The 18,176-nt window shown below is 47.8% G+C and overlaps 2 protein-coding genes across 3 annotated transcripts in view; one reads left to right on the plus strand and one right to left on the minus strand.

Annotated features, from left to right (window-relative positions):
- Ubtd1 (ubiquitin domain containing 1) overlaps positions 1–14,896 on the minus strand; it is a 55,390-nt gene extending 40,494 nt beyond the window's left edge. Inside the window, exon 1 of the mRNA XM_005063597.4 lies at positions 14,224–14,896. Within this exon, the coding sequence (XP_005063654.1) occupies positions 14,224–14,293 (70 nt within the window). The 5' untranslated portion in view covers positions 14,294–14,896. The remainder of the gene's footprint in view (positions 1–14,223) is intronic.
- Positions 14,897–15,076: 180 nt separating this feature from the next.
- The window catches only part of Mms19 (MMS19 homolog, cytosolic iron-sulfur assembly component), a 35,861-nt gene continuing 32,761 nt past the window's right edge, over positions 15,077–18,176 (plus strand). For both annotated transcript variants that reach the window (XM_005063598.4, XM_013113911.3), the window contains exon 1: positions 15,077–15,232. In XM_005063598.4, the coding sequence (XP_005063655.1) occupies positions 15,118–15,232 (115 nt within the window). In that variant the 5' untranslated portion in view covers positions 15,077–15,117. The remainder of the gene's footprint in view (positions 15,233–18,176) is intronic.

Raw genomic sequence — 18,176 nt, forward strand, 5'->3', positions numbered from 1 at the left:
CTGCCATTCAGCGCTTGTCCATGCAGTTGCTATGTTTGAAATGCTATCCTGACTTTGCCTCTGTGTCCTCCTCCAGGCAGTCCATAAGCCATCACCAGATGATGATGGTCAAGTGTGCCATCTGTTTGTGAAGCAGGATGAATTAGCACAAAGAACACAGGAAGCAGGGTCATAGTTCCTATCAGGTACCAGAACGTCCAGTGCATACCACATCTGCACTGACCAATGGCTTGATCCTCAGGACCCCAAGTTATTCTCACTGAATCCCCCATAATACCAGTCTCCTTCCCCTTGATGGATGTATTTGGATAAGCCCGTCAACTTCACAGGTTTTGGGAAATGATCAGTCACCTTTATAATTGGTTCCCTATCTACTACACCCACCCTGGCATAGTATAGTGGGTAGGAACATGAAGAATGGGACCTAAGGCTGCAGCTCCTTCTTGGAAGCAGTCTCTGGGCCACGGCCCTCATGCCAAAGGAAAGGTGCTATCAACTGCAGCAGGTGGAATTCTCCACTCAGACCGTCAGAAGTGTCTGATGATCAAGGACCAGCCACCTAGCCCTGCCTCTTCCACCCGGCACCTTGAACAGTAGGACAAAGCTGAGCTCAGCTTCAGTGGAAAGGGTTGGTCTCAGATTACAGGCATTCCCCAGAGAATGTGGCTATCCTTTTGCCTATTGATTCCAGAGGCTGGTCCATCCTGTCCCTGGGGAGAGACCCCAAATAACAGGGTGAGTAAGAGGAAATTTTTAGAGGATTCTGGTGGACCATGTAAAAATTCACAGGAGCAGTAAGTTTCAAGCCAAATAATGTCTCCAATCTCCTCAGCAACTAGACCTGGACCAGGCCATGCCAGGAATACCACAGTGAGCCAGACTCAGATGAGCTCTGGATTCTGTGGACCAGCATGAGAGTTCAGAGGACAGAAAGTAAACAGGAGGTGGCCTGGAGCATAAACTAGTTGTGCAGAGCACTGTGGGCTCCCTTGGGCACGACCTCCTAGGTCCCTTTGGCATCTTGGCACTGTGAACTATGGATGTGCCTGGAGGGGTAGCTGTGGGTAGGGAAAGCAAATCACGGAAACTCAGTATTATCCAGCCTATCACACCGTGAGCTTCTTGCGGAACTGGAGCTAACCCTTTGTGCTGTGAGTCCCTCACTTCTGGCAGGACAGCTTGTAGAGAAGCAGTTTAGCAGAGTGGTTAGGTCTAGGTCTCACCCAGGAGCTCTTCCTCTTGCAGGAGTCCTCCTTCAGCTGGGAGTGTTACTCACTGTAGAGTGCTTGCTTAACATTCACAGAGCCGGAGCTCAATCCCAATCCTCCAAAGCCTTGCTTTCCTCATGTTAGAACTTTATGAAAATGGAAGTGATAGGGCCAACATTGTGACACCAGTGTGAAAACTGGAGTATGAATGTCAAACACCCGGGAAGGGACTTACCATGAATGCGGTAGAAGATTAATTAATCAACTGTACTGACTTCAGTGACAAGGATTCCTGCAGCTTAGGGGCAGCAGGGCTTGGGAAATAAAACACAGAGTATGAGTCTATTGTAAGAGGACAGGATGCTTTTACTAGGAGAAACAAAGCATCAGTGTTGTACGCAATACCCCATATTACGGAGGTTATGTGTGGCCTGCCCCAGATGCTGGGGTAGTGGGCAGTGGGAAGACAGACTTAGGAACACTGTTAAAAAGGTACTTTCTGGAACACTCAGGAGGCACAGCACAAGCATTGGCACAAGTATGGCAGTGTTAGTCACAAGTGGCAATGACGTCAGCAAACCAGCTATACCTGTTTAGAGACCAGTGAGCCCTTTGCTGAAATGGAAGGCAAGCAGGTAGGGCAGAGAAGGAACCCAAGGCTGAGAGCCTCAGGAGTCCAAATTCTTCCACTTCCTACTATGTGAACCCCCTCTCATGTCTCACACAGTAGTTACTATCACAAAACCTCTCCCCTAAAGTCAACACTTGCCTGGTGGGCTGGAGGGCATGCCTAACCATGCTCGATGCTCTGCTCGAGGGATGGTCATGGAGGACAGGTATGAATGCTCTCTACATGCAAACCAACAGGATTTGAGCTTAAGTCCAGGTGCCGCTTATCAGGTGCGGAAAGTGGCTCTGGTGACAAAGGACATCAACACCTGCAAGGTCAGATAAGTATGCAGAGCTCCAGGAAGGAAACCCCAGTGTCAGAGACTGGAGTCCAGCCAAACTGAAGGGAGACCCCAGCAAACTGAGCATGTTTCCCAGCTTTGACCTACTGAGCAAGAAGTGTCACGCCTGTGTGGAGCCAGCCTAGAACAGCAGTGGCTGCTGCAGACATCCTCAACAAGAGCGGCCAGCCGGGACTGCTGCCAATGATCTGCACTAATGAGAGCTGAAGTTCTCACGTTTTTGTGAATGATTCACATTTTTAAAAATGAAGCTGAATTCAAGGCTATCTCCATAATAACATCACTGTCTGGCAACTTGCTTACAATCTGCCTTCCTGAATAAATGGAATGAAAAAGAATGGTAGCTAACCCAGGGAGTAACTGAGGAATCTTGCATTTGAACATCAGCTAGTTGTCCTAACTGGGGGAGGGGTAGATGGAAGACAGCTGCCAAGCACAGAAGTAACAGTAAGTAATAACTAACACTACTATATGTTTAATTGTGCCCTAGGCACAATCCTTTATCCAGAGAAACTCATTTAATCCTCATTACAACCCTTTGAAGTAGGTACTGCTTCTCCATTTTACAGATGAACTGAGAGCCAAAAAATTTCAAATTAACTTGCCCAAGATTACATAGCTAATGAGCTAGAGGATCTGAGATAATACAAATAGACACCAAATGAATAAAATATTTATCATAAATTACCATAGTTTCCTGTCATCAAAAGAAAAACTATTTCATAATCTTCCTCTAAAAGAACTCTAGTATTTGTGAATGAAAGGAAATTCATGGCCAGTCCTATTATACACTGATTGCAGGAAGGGTCAGAGGACAACCACCAGCAGACTTCCCAGGTGAGAAGATGAGTTACCCTCTTTCCTCTCAACACTGGGAAAGAAAGTCTTCAAAGGAACTGGGTGTTTTGTCTGGTTATCTTAAGTAAAAACCCAGCAGCACCATTCTTACATTTAATCCGAGTACTCTAAATAGCTATTCTGGTCCTGACTTTACTGATGCAGAAACTGAAGCTCGGCCCTGAGTTTTTCACACAGAAAGAAGGCAGTGGAGGGGCTGGAGAGATGGTTCAGCAGTTAGGAGAATTGGCTGCTCTTCCAGAGGTCCCAGGTTCAATTACCAGAACTCATATGACAGCTCTCATAGTCTATAACTCCAATTCCAAGGGATCTTACACCTTCTTCTCGCCTCCCTGAACACAGACATGCATGCAGGCAAAACACCCTGACGCATTAAAGAAAACAAAAAAGCAAGTCATGAAGTAACTTCCTCCCTGTCTCCCTCCCCCAGGCTTTCCTTGTTTGCTAGTAAAAAACCTGGGGCATCTCAGGACCCTTATCAAGTTTCAGTGCCCAGTCTACCTATCAGGAAGGCTGTTGGGATCAAACAGTACACAGTGGTTGAGAAAGCATTTTGAAAACTACAAAATGCTGAGCAAAGCAAGGGATCATTCATCTTACTAATCACAAAGAGTGACGCCTGACTCTGCAAGCACTTGGCTAATGTGACTTTCCCTTGCTTCTTTTCCCTTGGGAGTAGAAGAACAATTCAAAGGCTGCAAAGCGTGGGCAACTCCTTTCTTCAAATCCCTGGCACCTGGGAGTTGCAAAGTGGGGGTTCACCCTGGGGGAAGGCGGAGGAAGTAAGTACATTTGCATTCTATTGACGGTTTTTCTCTTTAGGATCAGGATCTTGGCTGGGATTCCATCACCCCCAGCACTAAGCCCTCAAACAACAGTCCTGGCACATCTATCAAGTACCTACTATGTGCCAAGAGGATGATGGCTGGGCTTTTCTGCCTATGAAGGTATGGTCTGGGGCCAAGAAACTAGATAAGGTAGAATGAGCAACAGGGGTGGGAAGGGATGAGGGGTGCTCTCCATCATGGAGTTGTGTAGACCTAATAGCTGTTAGCCTGGTTGTTTCCCATGGGCTAGATAGAGCTGCAGCAACACACATGCTCTGTGGGCATGGAATCAAGAGTTCAGGGCCTTGCCAGGTGGTAGTGGTGCAAACCTTTAATCCCAGCACTTGGGAGACAGAGGCAGGCAGATCTCTGAGTTCCAGGCTAGCCTGGTCTACAGATCAAGTTCCAGGACAGTCAGGGATACATAGAGAAATGCTGTCTCGGAAAAACAAAAACAAAAACAAACAAACAAGCAAAAAGAAGAGTTCAAGGCCCCAGGCTGGGTTCTGTTTCTACCTCTTCTCAGTGCTGTGACCATCAACAACAACTTCGTCTTTCTGGCCATCAATATCCACAGAGAAAGTTGTTCCCATAGGCAAAATAAAAGACAAAATGAGATAAGGCCTGTAAAGGGTCCTAGCAAGACACTTGGAGATATGTGTGGTGGTGCACCTTTAAGTACTCAGTAGGCAAAGGCAGAGGCAGGTGGATGTCTGAGTTCAAGGCCAGCGTGGTCTACAGAGGGAGTTCTAGGACAGCCAGGACTACAAAGAAAAAAAATCCACCACCACCAACAAAAAACCAAACTGCTTTTGTTTCTGTTTTGTTTTGTTGAGATAGGACTGCAATATGTAGCCCTGCCTAGTCTGGAAGTCATTTAGACTAGGATGGTTTCATATTCATGAGCCTCCTCTTGACTCTGCCTCTCTAGTGACAGGCCCCCATGACAGTTAATAGATAAACTAGAGGCTGGAAGACCACAAGTTCCAGTCCAGCCTGGGCTACCTAATGAGTTTGAGGCCACTTTGAGCTAGATGGTAAGGCCATGTTCTCAAGAATTTAAAAATAATATTAAAACCAGAAACAACAAAACATGGTTTTCATTCTGCTATTCAACGACAACCAACAGTGGTGTCCGGGAGCCTGAGCTCTAACATCTCAGCTCACCAGGGTTTCATTGCAGTGGTGCATAAACTGTGTGGCTTCCTCTTGGGACTGTTTCTTTACCTTTGGTTATGAGGATTCACCTGGATCCTGCACCTGATGCTCCTGGAACATCGTGTGCCCCAGATGACCTCCTGCTAGCTGTGTTGTGTCTCTGGGTGCTCAAAAAATAACAAACTTACAGCCTAGATGCTCACCTGTCAGGTACCTCCTGCTTGCTGACTCTCAGGCGTCTAGGAAAAATACACTATTCACTCCAGGTTCCTAGAACAGGACTCTCAGAAGATACAGGAACAAATAAGGAGCCATTCCACTGCTGTAGGCCCCACACAGCCATAATACTGCAGAGAACCCAGCCCCTTTCCTGAGGGCAATAAAACCAGGGTTGAGGACGGTGCAAGTGTGATGCACACAGCTCGGTTTCCCTCCTGAACACTCTGGAAGCTTGGGAGATGATATCCTTGCACGGGTGGGGGTGGGGTGGGGATGTATGGCCTTGGGTGGGCAAGCAGCTTGCCAAGTAGCCAAAGCCCTGGGACATATCCTACCTTCCCCCATGAGAACCATAGGTTTTGTCTACAAAAAGAGCAGAAGACAAGCAACTCTCTAGGCCTGAGTAAGATGACACCTTAGGAGCCAGATGAATTATGAGAACACAGAAACATATCTATCCCAACTGCTGCCCATGGAGTTAGAAACCCAGAAGCAAGCCAGACTCTGACTGACCAGAAGAGATGTTGGCGTATAATCAAGCCCATGCATTGTACCCTCTGGAATAGCCCCCAGGCTTCAAGTTTGTACCTACTGCTCTTTCTCTAGACCTAAGAAGATTTGCTGTATGTTTCCCTGGGACATTGGAGGAGCTATCTGAGCCCACCAGAGTTGTCTACTATGTGATAAACCATTAGTTTGCGTATTTTGAAGACACAGAAGTGAAATAGCAGGACAATGAGGTATTATTTCTCTTTTTGAAAAGACACATTGACACATGCTACAATATAGATAAAAACTGAAAATATTCTAGTCAGGCATGGTACCACACTCCTGTAATCTCAACACTCAGAAGTCAAAAAGCAAGGTGCTGATCAAATAGGAGTTCCTAGCTAGTCTGGGCTACACAGCAAGCTTCAGCACAGTCTGAGCTACAGAGTGAGACTACCCCTAAAAACCAAGGCAGGGTGTAGCTCAGTGGTGCATTACTTTCTTAGCCTATATAAGGTCCTGGATGCCATCCTTAGTACCATTAAGGACTAAAGTACATTTTATGTTTTTGTATGGTTAGCCATAGGGGTTTCATTTGTTGGTTTGGTTGAGGCAGCATCTCAGTATAGCCCAGGCTGGCCTTAGACTTGCTATATAACCCAAACTAACCCTGAACTCTTAATTCATGTGACTCCACTTCCTAAGTGGCCCATCTTAACTACATTGCTTTTTTGTTTGTTTGTTTATTGGAAAGGAGGGGAAAGGGACCACTAATTTCCAGGAAAAAAGACCAAGCAAGGTTCACAGGTGGAAACAGCTCAGCAGTGGAGCCTCCGAGACCCTCACATAACTCAGGGACTAACCAGGCAGGACGGCTTGCAGTTTCCTTCTGCCCCATCACTTTTCCCTCCACCCAGAACTCTCTTCCTTCTGATGTAAAGCTTCTAAGGACTGTTGTGGTCCCCACACCCAGAGCAGGCAATGCTTTACACTTGCAAGGTGTGACTTGACCAACCCAAAGTTACACAACGTTCTTTATGTTGTATCTATCTTACTCAAGGACAATTTCAATCATTTCAGTGATTCCATCCAAAACTGGTTTTTAACTACATTGCTTATAGTTTTGCACCTTAAGAAGAGTGAGCTTCAGTGATCTAAAAGGGGAAGAGTCTTTGTCTTTATAAAAATCCTCTAACTTTGAGTAGAAGCCTTCCAAGTTCACAAGTTCTCTTTTTCATCCAGAGCCTCACTGCAGTCTTACAACCTCTCTCAGAGGTCAACAGAGAGACAGTCTCTCCATTGGGCTGACAGGGAAACTGAGGCTTAAGAGAGATCAAGAGGCTTATTATCCAAAGCCACACAAACAACTAGAATGGAGAAAAGAACCAAAACTTCATTTCCCACCAATGCCAGGTGAAGAGCCTGGATGGAGACCATGTAGCCATGAAGAGAATTTAAAATTCTTTTTGCTAACTTTGTCCTCATAACTTCTTGTGGCAATAAACTAGCACTATCATATATGTACATACATATGTGTGTACAGCTTAGATATAAATCTATACAGAAAGAGAGGGCCAACCAAGCACGAAACAAATGACCTGCCCTACAAGAACAATCATGAGGGTAGCAGAGACTAAATGCTCCCTCCTTTTTGAACACATTTGACCTTGACTACTCCGTGCTTCTTGACATCACCACAATCAATACTTGCTTGACAGAGCCCACGCGTTTTGATACAAGTTACACCATATTTCTGTGAACTGGGTAAGAAGCAGATACACCTGTTTAATAGCTGAATAAGAAAAAGGAGGTTAAAGAAATCTCTAGGTTTCTTTTCAGCGTTAAAATTCTATGATTCTAAAAATGCTCTAACAAATCAATTGTGCAGAGGCCTGGAATCCACATCACTTGACTTCCTGCCTCACTTTCTACTGGGCCACCTCTTCCCTGCCCTGTGGGTTAAGGACGTGAATGCCAGGTGAACGTACAAACATCAGACTAGTGTGCTCCTGGCTGGTTAGGACCCTTACAATGGCTTTGCTCAATGAAGCCCTTTAGCACCAGTACTCCCAGCATGAGGTTCCCACTGGGAACCACACCCCAGATAAAGAAGGCTTATCTATTCCTGGGTAAGAAGCATGCTGGTCGTAGGCCACTCTGAGGTTGTCGCCCAAGTCCCTTCCTCAGGATACCTGCTCTAACACAGGCAGGTTAACTTAGATCATCTACAGAGCCCATTAACTTGTTACATACTAATTTTATCCAAGAAATATTGATTAAGCACCTACCATGTTGGGCACTCATTTTGGCACTATGCATAGTAACGGGACCCAGTCAGTATCAGGTGATGTTATGGATTATGGAAGAAAATAGAACAGGGAAGGAAAACAGATAATGCCAGGAGCAAGGGGAAGGGGATTGATTCTCAAAAGGGATGATGTGGGAGGGCCAAGGAGAGGATGGGACTGTTTCAGATTTCAAGGATCTGGGAAGGGAAATGAAGAGAGCGGATGCCTAAGGTAAGTAAATGGTGCCTCGTAGGCCACCACAAGGACAATGAATGACTGGAGAGTCACAGGAATGGCTGAGCAAGGGAGTAAGAAAATCTGACTTACAGTTCGCAGCATCACTGGCTGCTGCGGTAGAAATAGCCTATCAGGAGCAAAGGAAGGAGCAGGAAGGTCAGTTGAGAGGCTGACGATGGCTGGCTTAGCTGGGTGAGTGGTACAGCAGGGAGAGCTGGGCTCAGAATACAACGAGGGCAAAGCCAACAGGATTTATTGATTAAATGCATGTAGAGCCTGAGACAGGGAAACGTGAGAGTTTTGGGAGCATGGACAACTGAAGAATGAAGTCAGCACTAACTAAGAGAAGAACAACTGGGGGTGGTAACAGAGAGGTAGGGACTCAGCATGGTTTGGATATGTAAATGTTGAGAAACCTTTTGGATATAGAGGTTTAGAACAAACAGAAAATCTTCAAGGCTGGAGCTGGAAAGAATGGATTGATATTATAAACATAGGAGTCACTAGCATATACAATATATATGCATATCACACAGGACTCATATGGTAATCATATTTAATTTTCTTGTGTGACTATTATTTGTACTCCCAAGACTATAAGCTCTGTGTGGCCAGTAAGGTGCCTGGTGCTCAGTAAATATTTACTGAGCAAAAGAGAAGCTGTTCAACTATTCCTTTAAGACTAGCCACAGCCCCCCACAGTAGCAGACTCACTATAACCACAGAGTCAAGCCCAGCCAGGCTGAAACAGGGCCCGGGGGCTCTCCCCTGTTAGCTACAGTCCAGAATGTAAGTGGAGTCACCAAGCACATCACAGGGTCAGACATTTTGGGTTTCAGCCCTACCACATTCTTACAGGGTGGGGCTACACAACAGACTTGCCTGTTCTGCCACCTCAATTTCTCTCTGCCATGGCTAGGGACCCAGTTGCTTCACCCAGTTAGTTCCTGGGCAGGATACTAATGGACCTGAAGCACCCTCCACAGGAATAAATCCTCAGATAGTCTTGGGAGCATCCAGAATAGCTAACACCTACTCAGGGCGCATTCAAAGAAACAATTAAAAAATACAGTTTTGTTTTTGGTTGTTTTGAGACAGGGTTTCTCTGTGGAACTCTGGCTGTCCTAGAATTTGCTCTTTATACCAGCTGGCCTCAAACTCACAGACATCTGTCTGCCTCTGCCTCCTGAGTGTTGGGATTAAAGGCGTGTGCTGCCACACCTGGCTAAAAAATGCCTTTAAATGAAACTATATAGTAAGAAATAATGACTATGTCTCAAAAAGTATATTTAAAAATACATTAGCTTCTTTGACATCTGTAATTATTACCCAAGGAAAACTTTAAATGTCACTAAACAAAGAATAATATTATAAATGCATGATATTCCTTTCCCCAGTCATTAGCATTCAAATGAGTTTCAAATGGGAATTGAAACAAATGTGGCTAGTAAATACTACTTATTCCAGGGCCGGAGAGATGGCTATCCCATCTATATCCCAGAGAATCTGAGTTCAGTGCCAGCACCCACACTGGATGGTTCACAACTGCTAGTATCTATAGCTTTAGGAGATTCAACAGTCTTCCGGCCTCTGTAGGTACCCATAGACACAAACACAACACACATAAATAAAAAATCTTAAAAATAGTATTTATTTCTACTCTAAAAAAAAAAAAGCCTGATAATCAGGGCAGCAAGATAGCTTAGTGGGTGAAGGATCTTGCTACCACTACTGAGCACCTGAGTTTGACTGCCAGAAACATGGCAGAAGTAGAGAACCCACTCCAGCAAAATGTCCTCTGACCAAGATCCCCGGAACGGGGGCACTGAGTCTGTTTCACTTGTTAAATGACTGAGAAGACAGAATTATGGACAAAGGGTAGCATTGTAAGGTACATTTCACCCCAGTAACTCCAGTTTGGAACAATCACCTTTAGGAAGATGATAAAGCAACAATAATGACCTTGAATAACTCTGTCCCCTTCTGACAGAAATGTGGCTCAGAGAGGCTTGTTGACAGGCCTAGGATCAGAGGCCTAGGACTAGACTTCAGGCTCTTTCGATTTTTTTTGTTGTTGTTGTTGTTGTTTTTTTTTTTTTTTTTGGTTTTTACAAGACAGGGTTTCTCTGTATTATTTTGGAGGCTATCGGTCCAGCCTGGCCTCTAACTCAGAGATCCGCCTGCCTCTGCCTCCCGAGTGCTGAGATTAAAGGCGTGCACCACCACCGCCCGGCTTTTGTTGTTTTTTTGAGAAAGGATTCTACCATGTAACCCTGGTTTGGCCCAAAACTAAAAATGTAGATCAGTCTGGCCTCAAACTCAGATTCTCCTGCCTCTGCATCTAGAGTGCTGGGCTTCAAGGTGTGTGTCACCATGCCCAACCTCTTTCCTTAAAAATGACTGGCATGTATTTGTTGTCTAGGGCATGAGTACAGAAGTCAGAGAACAATGTTCAGGAGGTGATCTTCCCCTACCTATCATGTGGGTCTCAATGATTAAACTCGAGCCGCCAAGCCGGGCGTTGGTAGCCCACGCCTTTAATCCCAGCACTTGGGAGGTAGAGGCAGGCGGATCTCTGTGAGTTCAAGGCCAGCCTGGTCAACAAAGCAAGTTCCAGGACAGCCTCCAAAACAATACAGAAAAACCCTATCTCGAAAAAACAAACAAACAAACAAAAAAAACTGGAGCGGCCAGGCTTGGTGCCAAGTACCTTTACCTGCTGAGCCGTCTTATTGGCCCTCCAGTTCCATGCCTCTGTTCAGGATTTCTTCCCATTCAGAAAAAAGGAAAGCAAAGTATGGATCAGTTATGGGGAGGGTCAGGCACACCCCACACCCAGTGATGGAGATTCAATGGAGGGCTCTTCACATTCTAGGCCAGGATTTTACCTCCGAGCCACCCCCCAGTTCCAAGCATTAGTCTTACAACATGAGACTCTGTTCCTGTCAAAAGGTAAACTGCAGACATTTTGGGATGCCGAGTACATGCTGTGAAGTTAAGAGGGATTCCTTCCCTTGTACCAAATCTGCCACCTCCAGAGTAGCCCTTGGCTTTTGACTTCATGAATAAAACTATTCATAGTAGGGTCCACAGAATTAAAAGAACCATTTACTAGCAGGTTAAAAAAAAGTAGAGATACACTTCAGCAAAATGTTTGCATAAAAGATTAAAGTGGCAGGATGAAGTCAGGTTAGCTTTCTACAGTAGCAAACACTGAGTGCTTCCCCGTCGAGCTGCCGTGCTAAGTGCTGACTGTGTGTACACATCGTAGTATGGGAGGGACAGAAGCAGACCAGCACACAGGGGAAAGACAAATCCAGGTCTCCAGGCTTACAGTGCTAGCTGCTGAAAGAGGACTGGAAACTTCAAAGACTTGACCAATAATATGGAACAGACAATTGTTAAGTAAGTGGCACAGGTAATGTGTCTGCAAGAGTTGTCAGAAGCAATCATTCTGCTGGGGATGGTGGCGCTGCAAGGCTGGGTGCTTCAAGGGATATGGGTATGAGCAGAGTACATGATGCTGATGCAAGAGAATGTCAAAAATCAAACCCGTTATTTTGTATGCTAATTTAAAACATTTTTAAAGAAGATAGGATGCACACTCCTATAACTCCAACACTCTGGACACTGGAGATTTCAAGGTAAGTCTAGGCACCATGGCTACACTAGCTACATGGGGAGTTCCAGACCAGCCTGCTTGTGCTATATAGAAAAGCCCTGTCTTGAGAGAAAAGAAATGAAAACAAAGAGGATAAATGGATGAGTACAAGAGTTGAGGTGCACCATGAAGAAAGGCTCTCATGAAGAAGGCAAGGCATGTGCGACACTGCTGGCCTTCCTGTCAGGGAAGAGGAAGCACTCCAGTTCTAAAAAGACCAGGCCAGACTGGTATGGTCTTGAAAGTTAAAGGTCTTGTAGAGGTAGAAGGTATAGAAAATTTTTGATGGGTTTTTTGTTTGCTTTTGTTTTTTGGGGACAGGGTTTCTCTGTGTAGACCCAGTTGTCCTGGAACACACTCTGTAGACCAGGCTGGCCTCGAATTCACAGAGATCCACCCGCCTCTGCCTCCTGAGTGCTGGGATTAAAGGCGTGTGCCACCACTATCCTACCAGAACATTTTTTGGACATAAAAACTACAGCCTAGACACACAAGTGGCTTCAGATAAACATTGTGTGCAGGTATCAGATGGGTGACTGATGGAGCCCTCCCTGGAGAAGGCACTGCAGCTTGGGGGAATAGATGGGCTTGAGATGGCATGGACACAAACCAAGTGGGGAGAGGCGTGTCTGTAAGACCCGCTGGTGGAAGGACTGGCAGGCCTCTGACTAGCTGACGAGTCAGATGAGGAAGGAAGTTCAGGACTTGATTTAGAGGGGCTGATCCAGAGGATCTCCACAGTACCCATGTCTGCCTAAGCAAGGGGGTCTGGGAATCAAGCCAGTAACTAGGAGACAGGAGTCTTTCCGATGGACAAAGAGTTGTGCAACTAAGCCAGCTATCTCTGGGAGGGAATGTAACGAGGAAACCCAGGATGTCAAACTAAGCACAGGTATCCTCAATCTAGCAAGGGAGGGTGGGCAAGAATAATCAAAAAAGAAAGCCGGAGCAGTGGACAAAGAAAGGTGGTGGGAGTTTGAGGTAGGAAAGGGTTGTCAACCATGGGAATAAGCTGCAAAATCAAGGACAGAGCATAGAAATAAGTAGTTGTTGATTGACTGACTGACTGAATGAATGAATGAATGAATGAACGAACAAACAAGTCCTTGGTCAGAAGAATGGCCACAGTTGCTTTCAAGAGAATTTTGGTAAGTTTTACCCCATCCTCCTATGAAGAAAACGTTTCTGCCTGCACAAGTCATTCTGCCTGCACACACACCCTTCCCTGCTTCCCCCCATCTCTCCCCATCCTCCTTACCAGTTTCTACGAGCAAAACAACACACCTCCAGTGTCAAAGCAGACAGGAAACTCCAACCAGAGTTTCCACTTCATTAACAACTGCCCCTGTGGCTCCTCTTACATAAAGGGGTATGTGGTAACGAGGAGGAAGAAGGCACTGGATTCCAGCCCCGGGTGCACTACTAACTAGCTGTGTGACTTAGGAGAAGCTGCCCAACCACTCTGGATCTGCCTTGTTACACACAAGGGAGGTAGATCTGGAAATTCAGACCAGGGTTGAAGGTCCCTTTGTGCGCCACAGTTTATCATTTGCATAAGCTCCTTGCAACACCCTCAGAGAAGGGTACACGAGACCCAGGGAAATGACCCTAAGAAGCAGCGCCAGGACAGAAGGGGTGTACCAAGAAAGTGAAGACAGCGCTATTGGCGCTTCGCACGCCGCCAGAGAGCAGATTCCATTCTCATGGCTGAGAGGGATCCCATTCCAAGGGCTGAGAAGGCTTGACGACGCTCACCCCGCACCCCACCTTTCGGAGACTCCCAGCCGGCCAGGAGGCTCTAAAAAGCCCTGCGGAGGGGTGGGCAGGAATAAAGATATCTATCCCATGGTCCTGCACTGCTTTTGCGAGTCGGATTCTCGCAGACACGATCTGCAGTCCGATAATGACACTGTGACTCTCTGGAAGGAGCGGCTCCGACTTCTGGGGACGCAGGCAGCCCACGCCGCGCCCCGGCCGGCCGCCGTCCGACCCCGGCCGGGGCTGCCAGACCAGCGGCGCACTCGTCCGGCCCCCTCCGCCGGCCTCGTCGCGGTCTGGAAACATTTCCTGCCCCCGCCCCCACCCCTAGCTTCCCGGTGGGAGCGAGTTGGCCTCACAGCCGGGTCAGCGCTCGCAGTTACCCCAACTGGCTTCCGAGCCAACCCTCGCCGGGGAGGGCCCCGTCTGGCTCCGAAAAACCAAGGGGAACCTAGGCGCTGAGCGAGGTCGCTCGAGAACCCCAGGGTTCGGGCAAGGCAGGGGCCAACTGGCGGCGCGCCGGGACCCCGCTGCCTTTCCTGGCGTTACCTGCTCGCTTGCGGGGGTGTCCCGGAGCTGCCGGCCTCTCCCGGCGCTGTCTCCCCACGCAGTTGCCCATGTTGGCTTCTCAGCCGGTCCCCATGCACCGGAGACGGCGGCCGGTCGGCTGCTCCACGCTGCTGCCCCGAACCGCGGCGTCCCCGGGTCAACGGCTCCCGCAGCCCGACATCGGGAGATCCTGGATCTCCCCTGGGGCGCGCTCTGCCCGACGCCGGCTTCGCCACAAACTTTGCGGGCCAGGGGAGAGGGAGGTGGCCAGGCCAGGGGGGCCCGCGACAGTGCCCGGCCAGAGACCAGCGGCTGGAGGGGCGGAGGGAGGGGGCGGACACCGCAGCAGCTACTCCTAGATCGCTCGCGGCTCCCAGCTGGGGCCGGCCCCCCGGAGCCTGTCAGTCACCTGCCTAACCCCGCCCCAGACCGGCCCCGTTCCCTTCCTCCCGTTCGGGGTGTCCGTGCCACAGCCGCCAGCCGTCCCAGGTGCGCATGTGACCGACGGCACCGCCCCTCGGGCCGGGCCTGGTTTTCTCATTGGCTTCCCCCTGGGTGCGTACCGCCCCTCGGCCCCACCCAGCCAGGTGCCCGCCCTGCCGTCTGTCTCCCGGGGAGAGAGACCGGGAATTATGCGCCCTCAACCGCCCCGGCTGCGTGCCCAGCAGTCGCTTCCCCTCCTCGTGCCGCGCCCCGGACTAGGCCCCGCCCTCTGGAGGAGGGGCCGTCAGGTCCCTCAAGGAACCGCCAGGCCCAGAGCCGGCAGGCACGTGACCTGGGAGCGCCCCGCCCCCGAGGCCTGCGCCCCACAATATTGGCTGTGGAGGCGCGTGCGCGGAGAGGCTCATCTCGAGGCAACACCCACTTCCCCTCCCACAGTCTCCGGCTCGCGTCATGGCTGCCGCCACCGCTCTAGAGGAGGCGGCGGCGCCTCTGGGCGCCCTGTGTGGCCTCGTGCAAGACTTCGTCATGGGTCAGCAGGAGGGGCCCGCTGACCAGGTGGCTGCAGGTATGGCAAGCAGAGCCGTGAGGCTTCTGCAGGGGCCGCACCTGAGGGAGAGGCCTCAGCCCCGGCGCGCGGCGGGAAGGGAGTGAAGGGAGAGGTGATGGTGATTGGTCCTCTGTTTGCTCGGCCCGCACTGCGAGCGCTACCGCCCTAACAAGTTGGAGAATCGCTTGCGTCTTCCTTAAACCTTCCTTTACATTCCGCCCCTCGCTGTAGTCGATAGAGAATCATTGCATTTCTCCGTCGAGGACCCCCCCCCCCCAGGCCCAGAGAGAGCAAGACACTTGTGTAAGGGCACAGACCAGCCCGGAAGTGGAGCTGGGACTTGGACTCGCGTGTTCTGCTCCAAACCAGGTGCTCGCACTCCGGGACCGCGTTGTTTGTGGAGTGTTAGCGCGAGGAGGTGCGGGTTCGAAGCGTTCCACCCCGGTCTCTCGTCATCCTGGAGTAGCTTGCGCCACGGCTCTCATGAGTGGTTGTAATTAGAGGGAGGAGGGGAGGAGCCAGTCTGGGTCCGGGTCGGTAGGCTTGTAGGTGACTACTTACTTACTGTCTTTAGTGGGGTTTTTTGATAAGTTAGCTTCATGACTTTTTAAAATAGCCCAATTGTTATCTTCCCAGAGCTCCAATTTCAGGAATCTCTTAGTTCTGAGTTTATCCAGGATTTGAGCAAATAAAATTCCAGGAGATCTCCTTGGAATTCTTTCCAAATGTTGAATGTTAGGATGCCTTCAGAGTCAGGTTTAAGTAATAGAATACAAAATGGGTATAGATGCTGGTTTTCTTAAATTATTTTTGGACGTTTTATGTGTTTGGGAGGAGACGTTTCTTCTGCAGATTGAACTTAATATACGAGAAATGACCTTCTGCTAGAAATAAATATATGCTGGCCCTTAGCAATATCCCCCTTTCATTCTGCAATTTTGTTATTACTGAGCATGTATTTTCACCCAGCATGAAAAGGACAAAATACAAATTAAATGCTGTGGACACGAAGAGATTATAATGTAGTGAAAGAGACAGTTGCTTGATGAGACATGGTGGCTTGTAAGTATTAAGCAAAAATGTCTGCTGTTGGCTGTGCTTGGTGGTTCATGCCTTTAGTTTCTGAAGCTCTTCTACAAGCTACAAATGAAGAAGGAATGACTTGTGATCACAAAGGAACTGCAACTTTGTTTTGCACCTGATGGTTTCCCGTGGAAATAGTTGTCAGCTCCCAAGAACATCCAAGTTCTAGAAAGGAAATGACTTGTCAGCCCAGGAATTAAGGCCTCTCAAACAGGCATTCAAAGATAGCCAGTATTTGGTCCCAGCCTTTATTCTCAACATTGACCTCTTGCACCCTTAGTTCCGGGCACCAACCTTCATTTTCCATTTCCTGAGAGTTTTCCTTCCAGTTCCCTCTACTAGCTATATCTAATCCAAATTAGACCTCATTCTCAAGGCCCAGTTCAAGTGCTGGTCCCCAGTATTTCCTTATTACCCTAGCCAGACAGCATGTCAGTTTGTACCCTGATAGACGTGTCACCCTCTCATGCACTCACTAGCAGATTTGTTTCACAGGTATGTCTGTGAACGTAAGCATATTGGACCCTCCTGTTTCTCCCCACAGAGTCTCCTGGAACGTAAGTAGATGCACCATACAACTATTTAGGGGCCAGTGAGGTGGCTCAGTGAATAAAGGGTACTTGAGTTCAATCCTCTGGACACACAAAGAGAGAACAGATTCTCAGAGTTGTCCTCTGACTTCCACACATGTGCTGTGGTACATGCGCAAGATGTAAAAAGAAAAGTTTATGTGACTAGAATTAAAGATGCTGCCAGCACTCGGGAGGCAGAGACAGGAGGATCTCTGTGAGTTCGAGGCCGGGCTGGACCGACAGCCTCCAAAACAATACAGAGAAACCCTGTCTCGTAAAACCAAAAAAAAAAAAAAAAAAAAAAAAAACAGAATTAAAGATGCTGGAAGAATCTTTGGAATTTGAGGCACAATTAGCTCTAAGACTCAAAGGACAGGAAATGACTACCCTAGATGAACCCAGAGTTTTGAGCCTAGGGGCCAGGAAATAGAAGTAACTTTATCCAAAAACAGGCAGGGAAGGGAGCTTAGATGGAGTGAGTTTTGGACCTGCTGCATTTTTACATAATGGATAAACTTTCCCCCTATCATTAGGGTTTCCCTTCACTCCAGTCTTAGTTTCATTGTATTTTGCTACATATTTTTTGATTGCCAGAAGAGACCACTATTCCTGAAGTGAAATTATTGTTAAAGGAATAGAGTAATTGTAGAGAAATGACTGTGGCATTTTTCAGAAAGGTTTTTTGTTGTTTCGATTTTGAGTAGGGCCTGGTGTAAGTAGGCTGACCTCAAACTGTTTGTATATTTAAGGATAAGCTTGCACTTCTGATCCAGGTGCTGGGATTACAGGCATATACCATGCAGTGCTGGAAATTGACCCCAGAGCTCAGCTAAGCTCAGAAATGGCCTTTTTGAGAGCCTGATTGGAACCTATTCCTGAGGGATTCCCCTCTCTTCTGCTCCTACACTTCCATCCATAACACCCCAGCCCTGGCCCTCACTTGCCTTGGGCTGCCACTCCAGATTCTTAAGAGGCTACATCTCCATCAGACAGAGATCTGATTGTGCCTTCTAGGTCAGTGACCATACAAATACTGCTTTGATTCCTTCTCTGTGTGCCCTGTAAACTCAACTGGCTGAGGAAAGCATGGGAAGTTAGGAAGTGTTAGTTCATTGCTAGACAGCAAATCCTGGACACATTAGAGAAACTCCTATAAAGGGAAGGGAACTTACGTTTATTCCTTGTCCCAGGAAAACTACCCTTAGGGAAAATAACTATTATAGCTATTTATTATTGGTTCTCTTACCCCAGGAGTACAAAGGCATAATTTATATTATTTCTTGGTTGTTTTCATTTGAAAAGTTTAG

This window comes from Mesocricetus auratus, unplaced genomic scaffold, assembly GCF_017639785.1.
Source record: "Mesocricetus auratus isolate SY011 unplaced genomic scaffold, BCM_Maur_2.0 Super-Scaffold_4256, whole genome shotgun sequence".
NCBI lineage: Eukaryota > Metazoa > Chordata > Mammalia > Rodentia > Cricetidae > Mesocricetus > Mesocricetus auratus.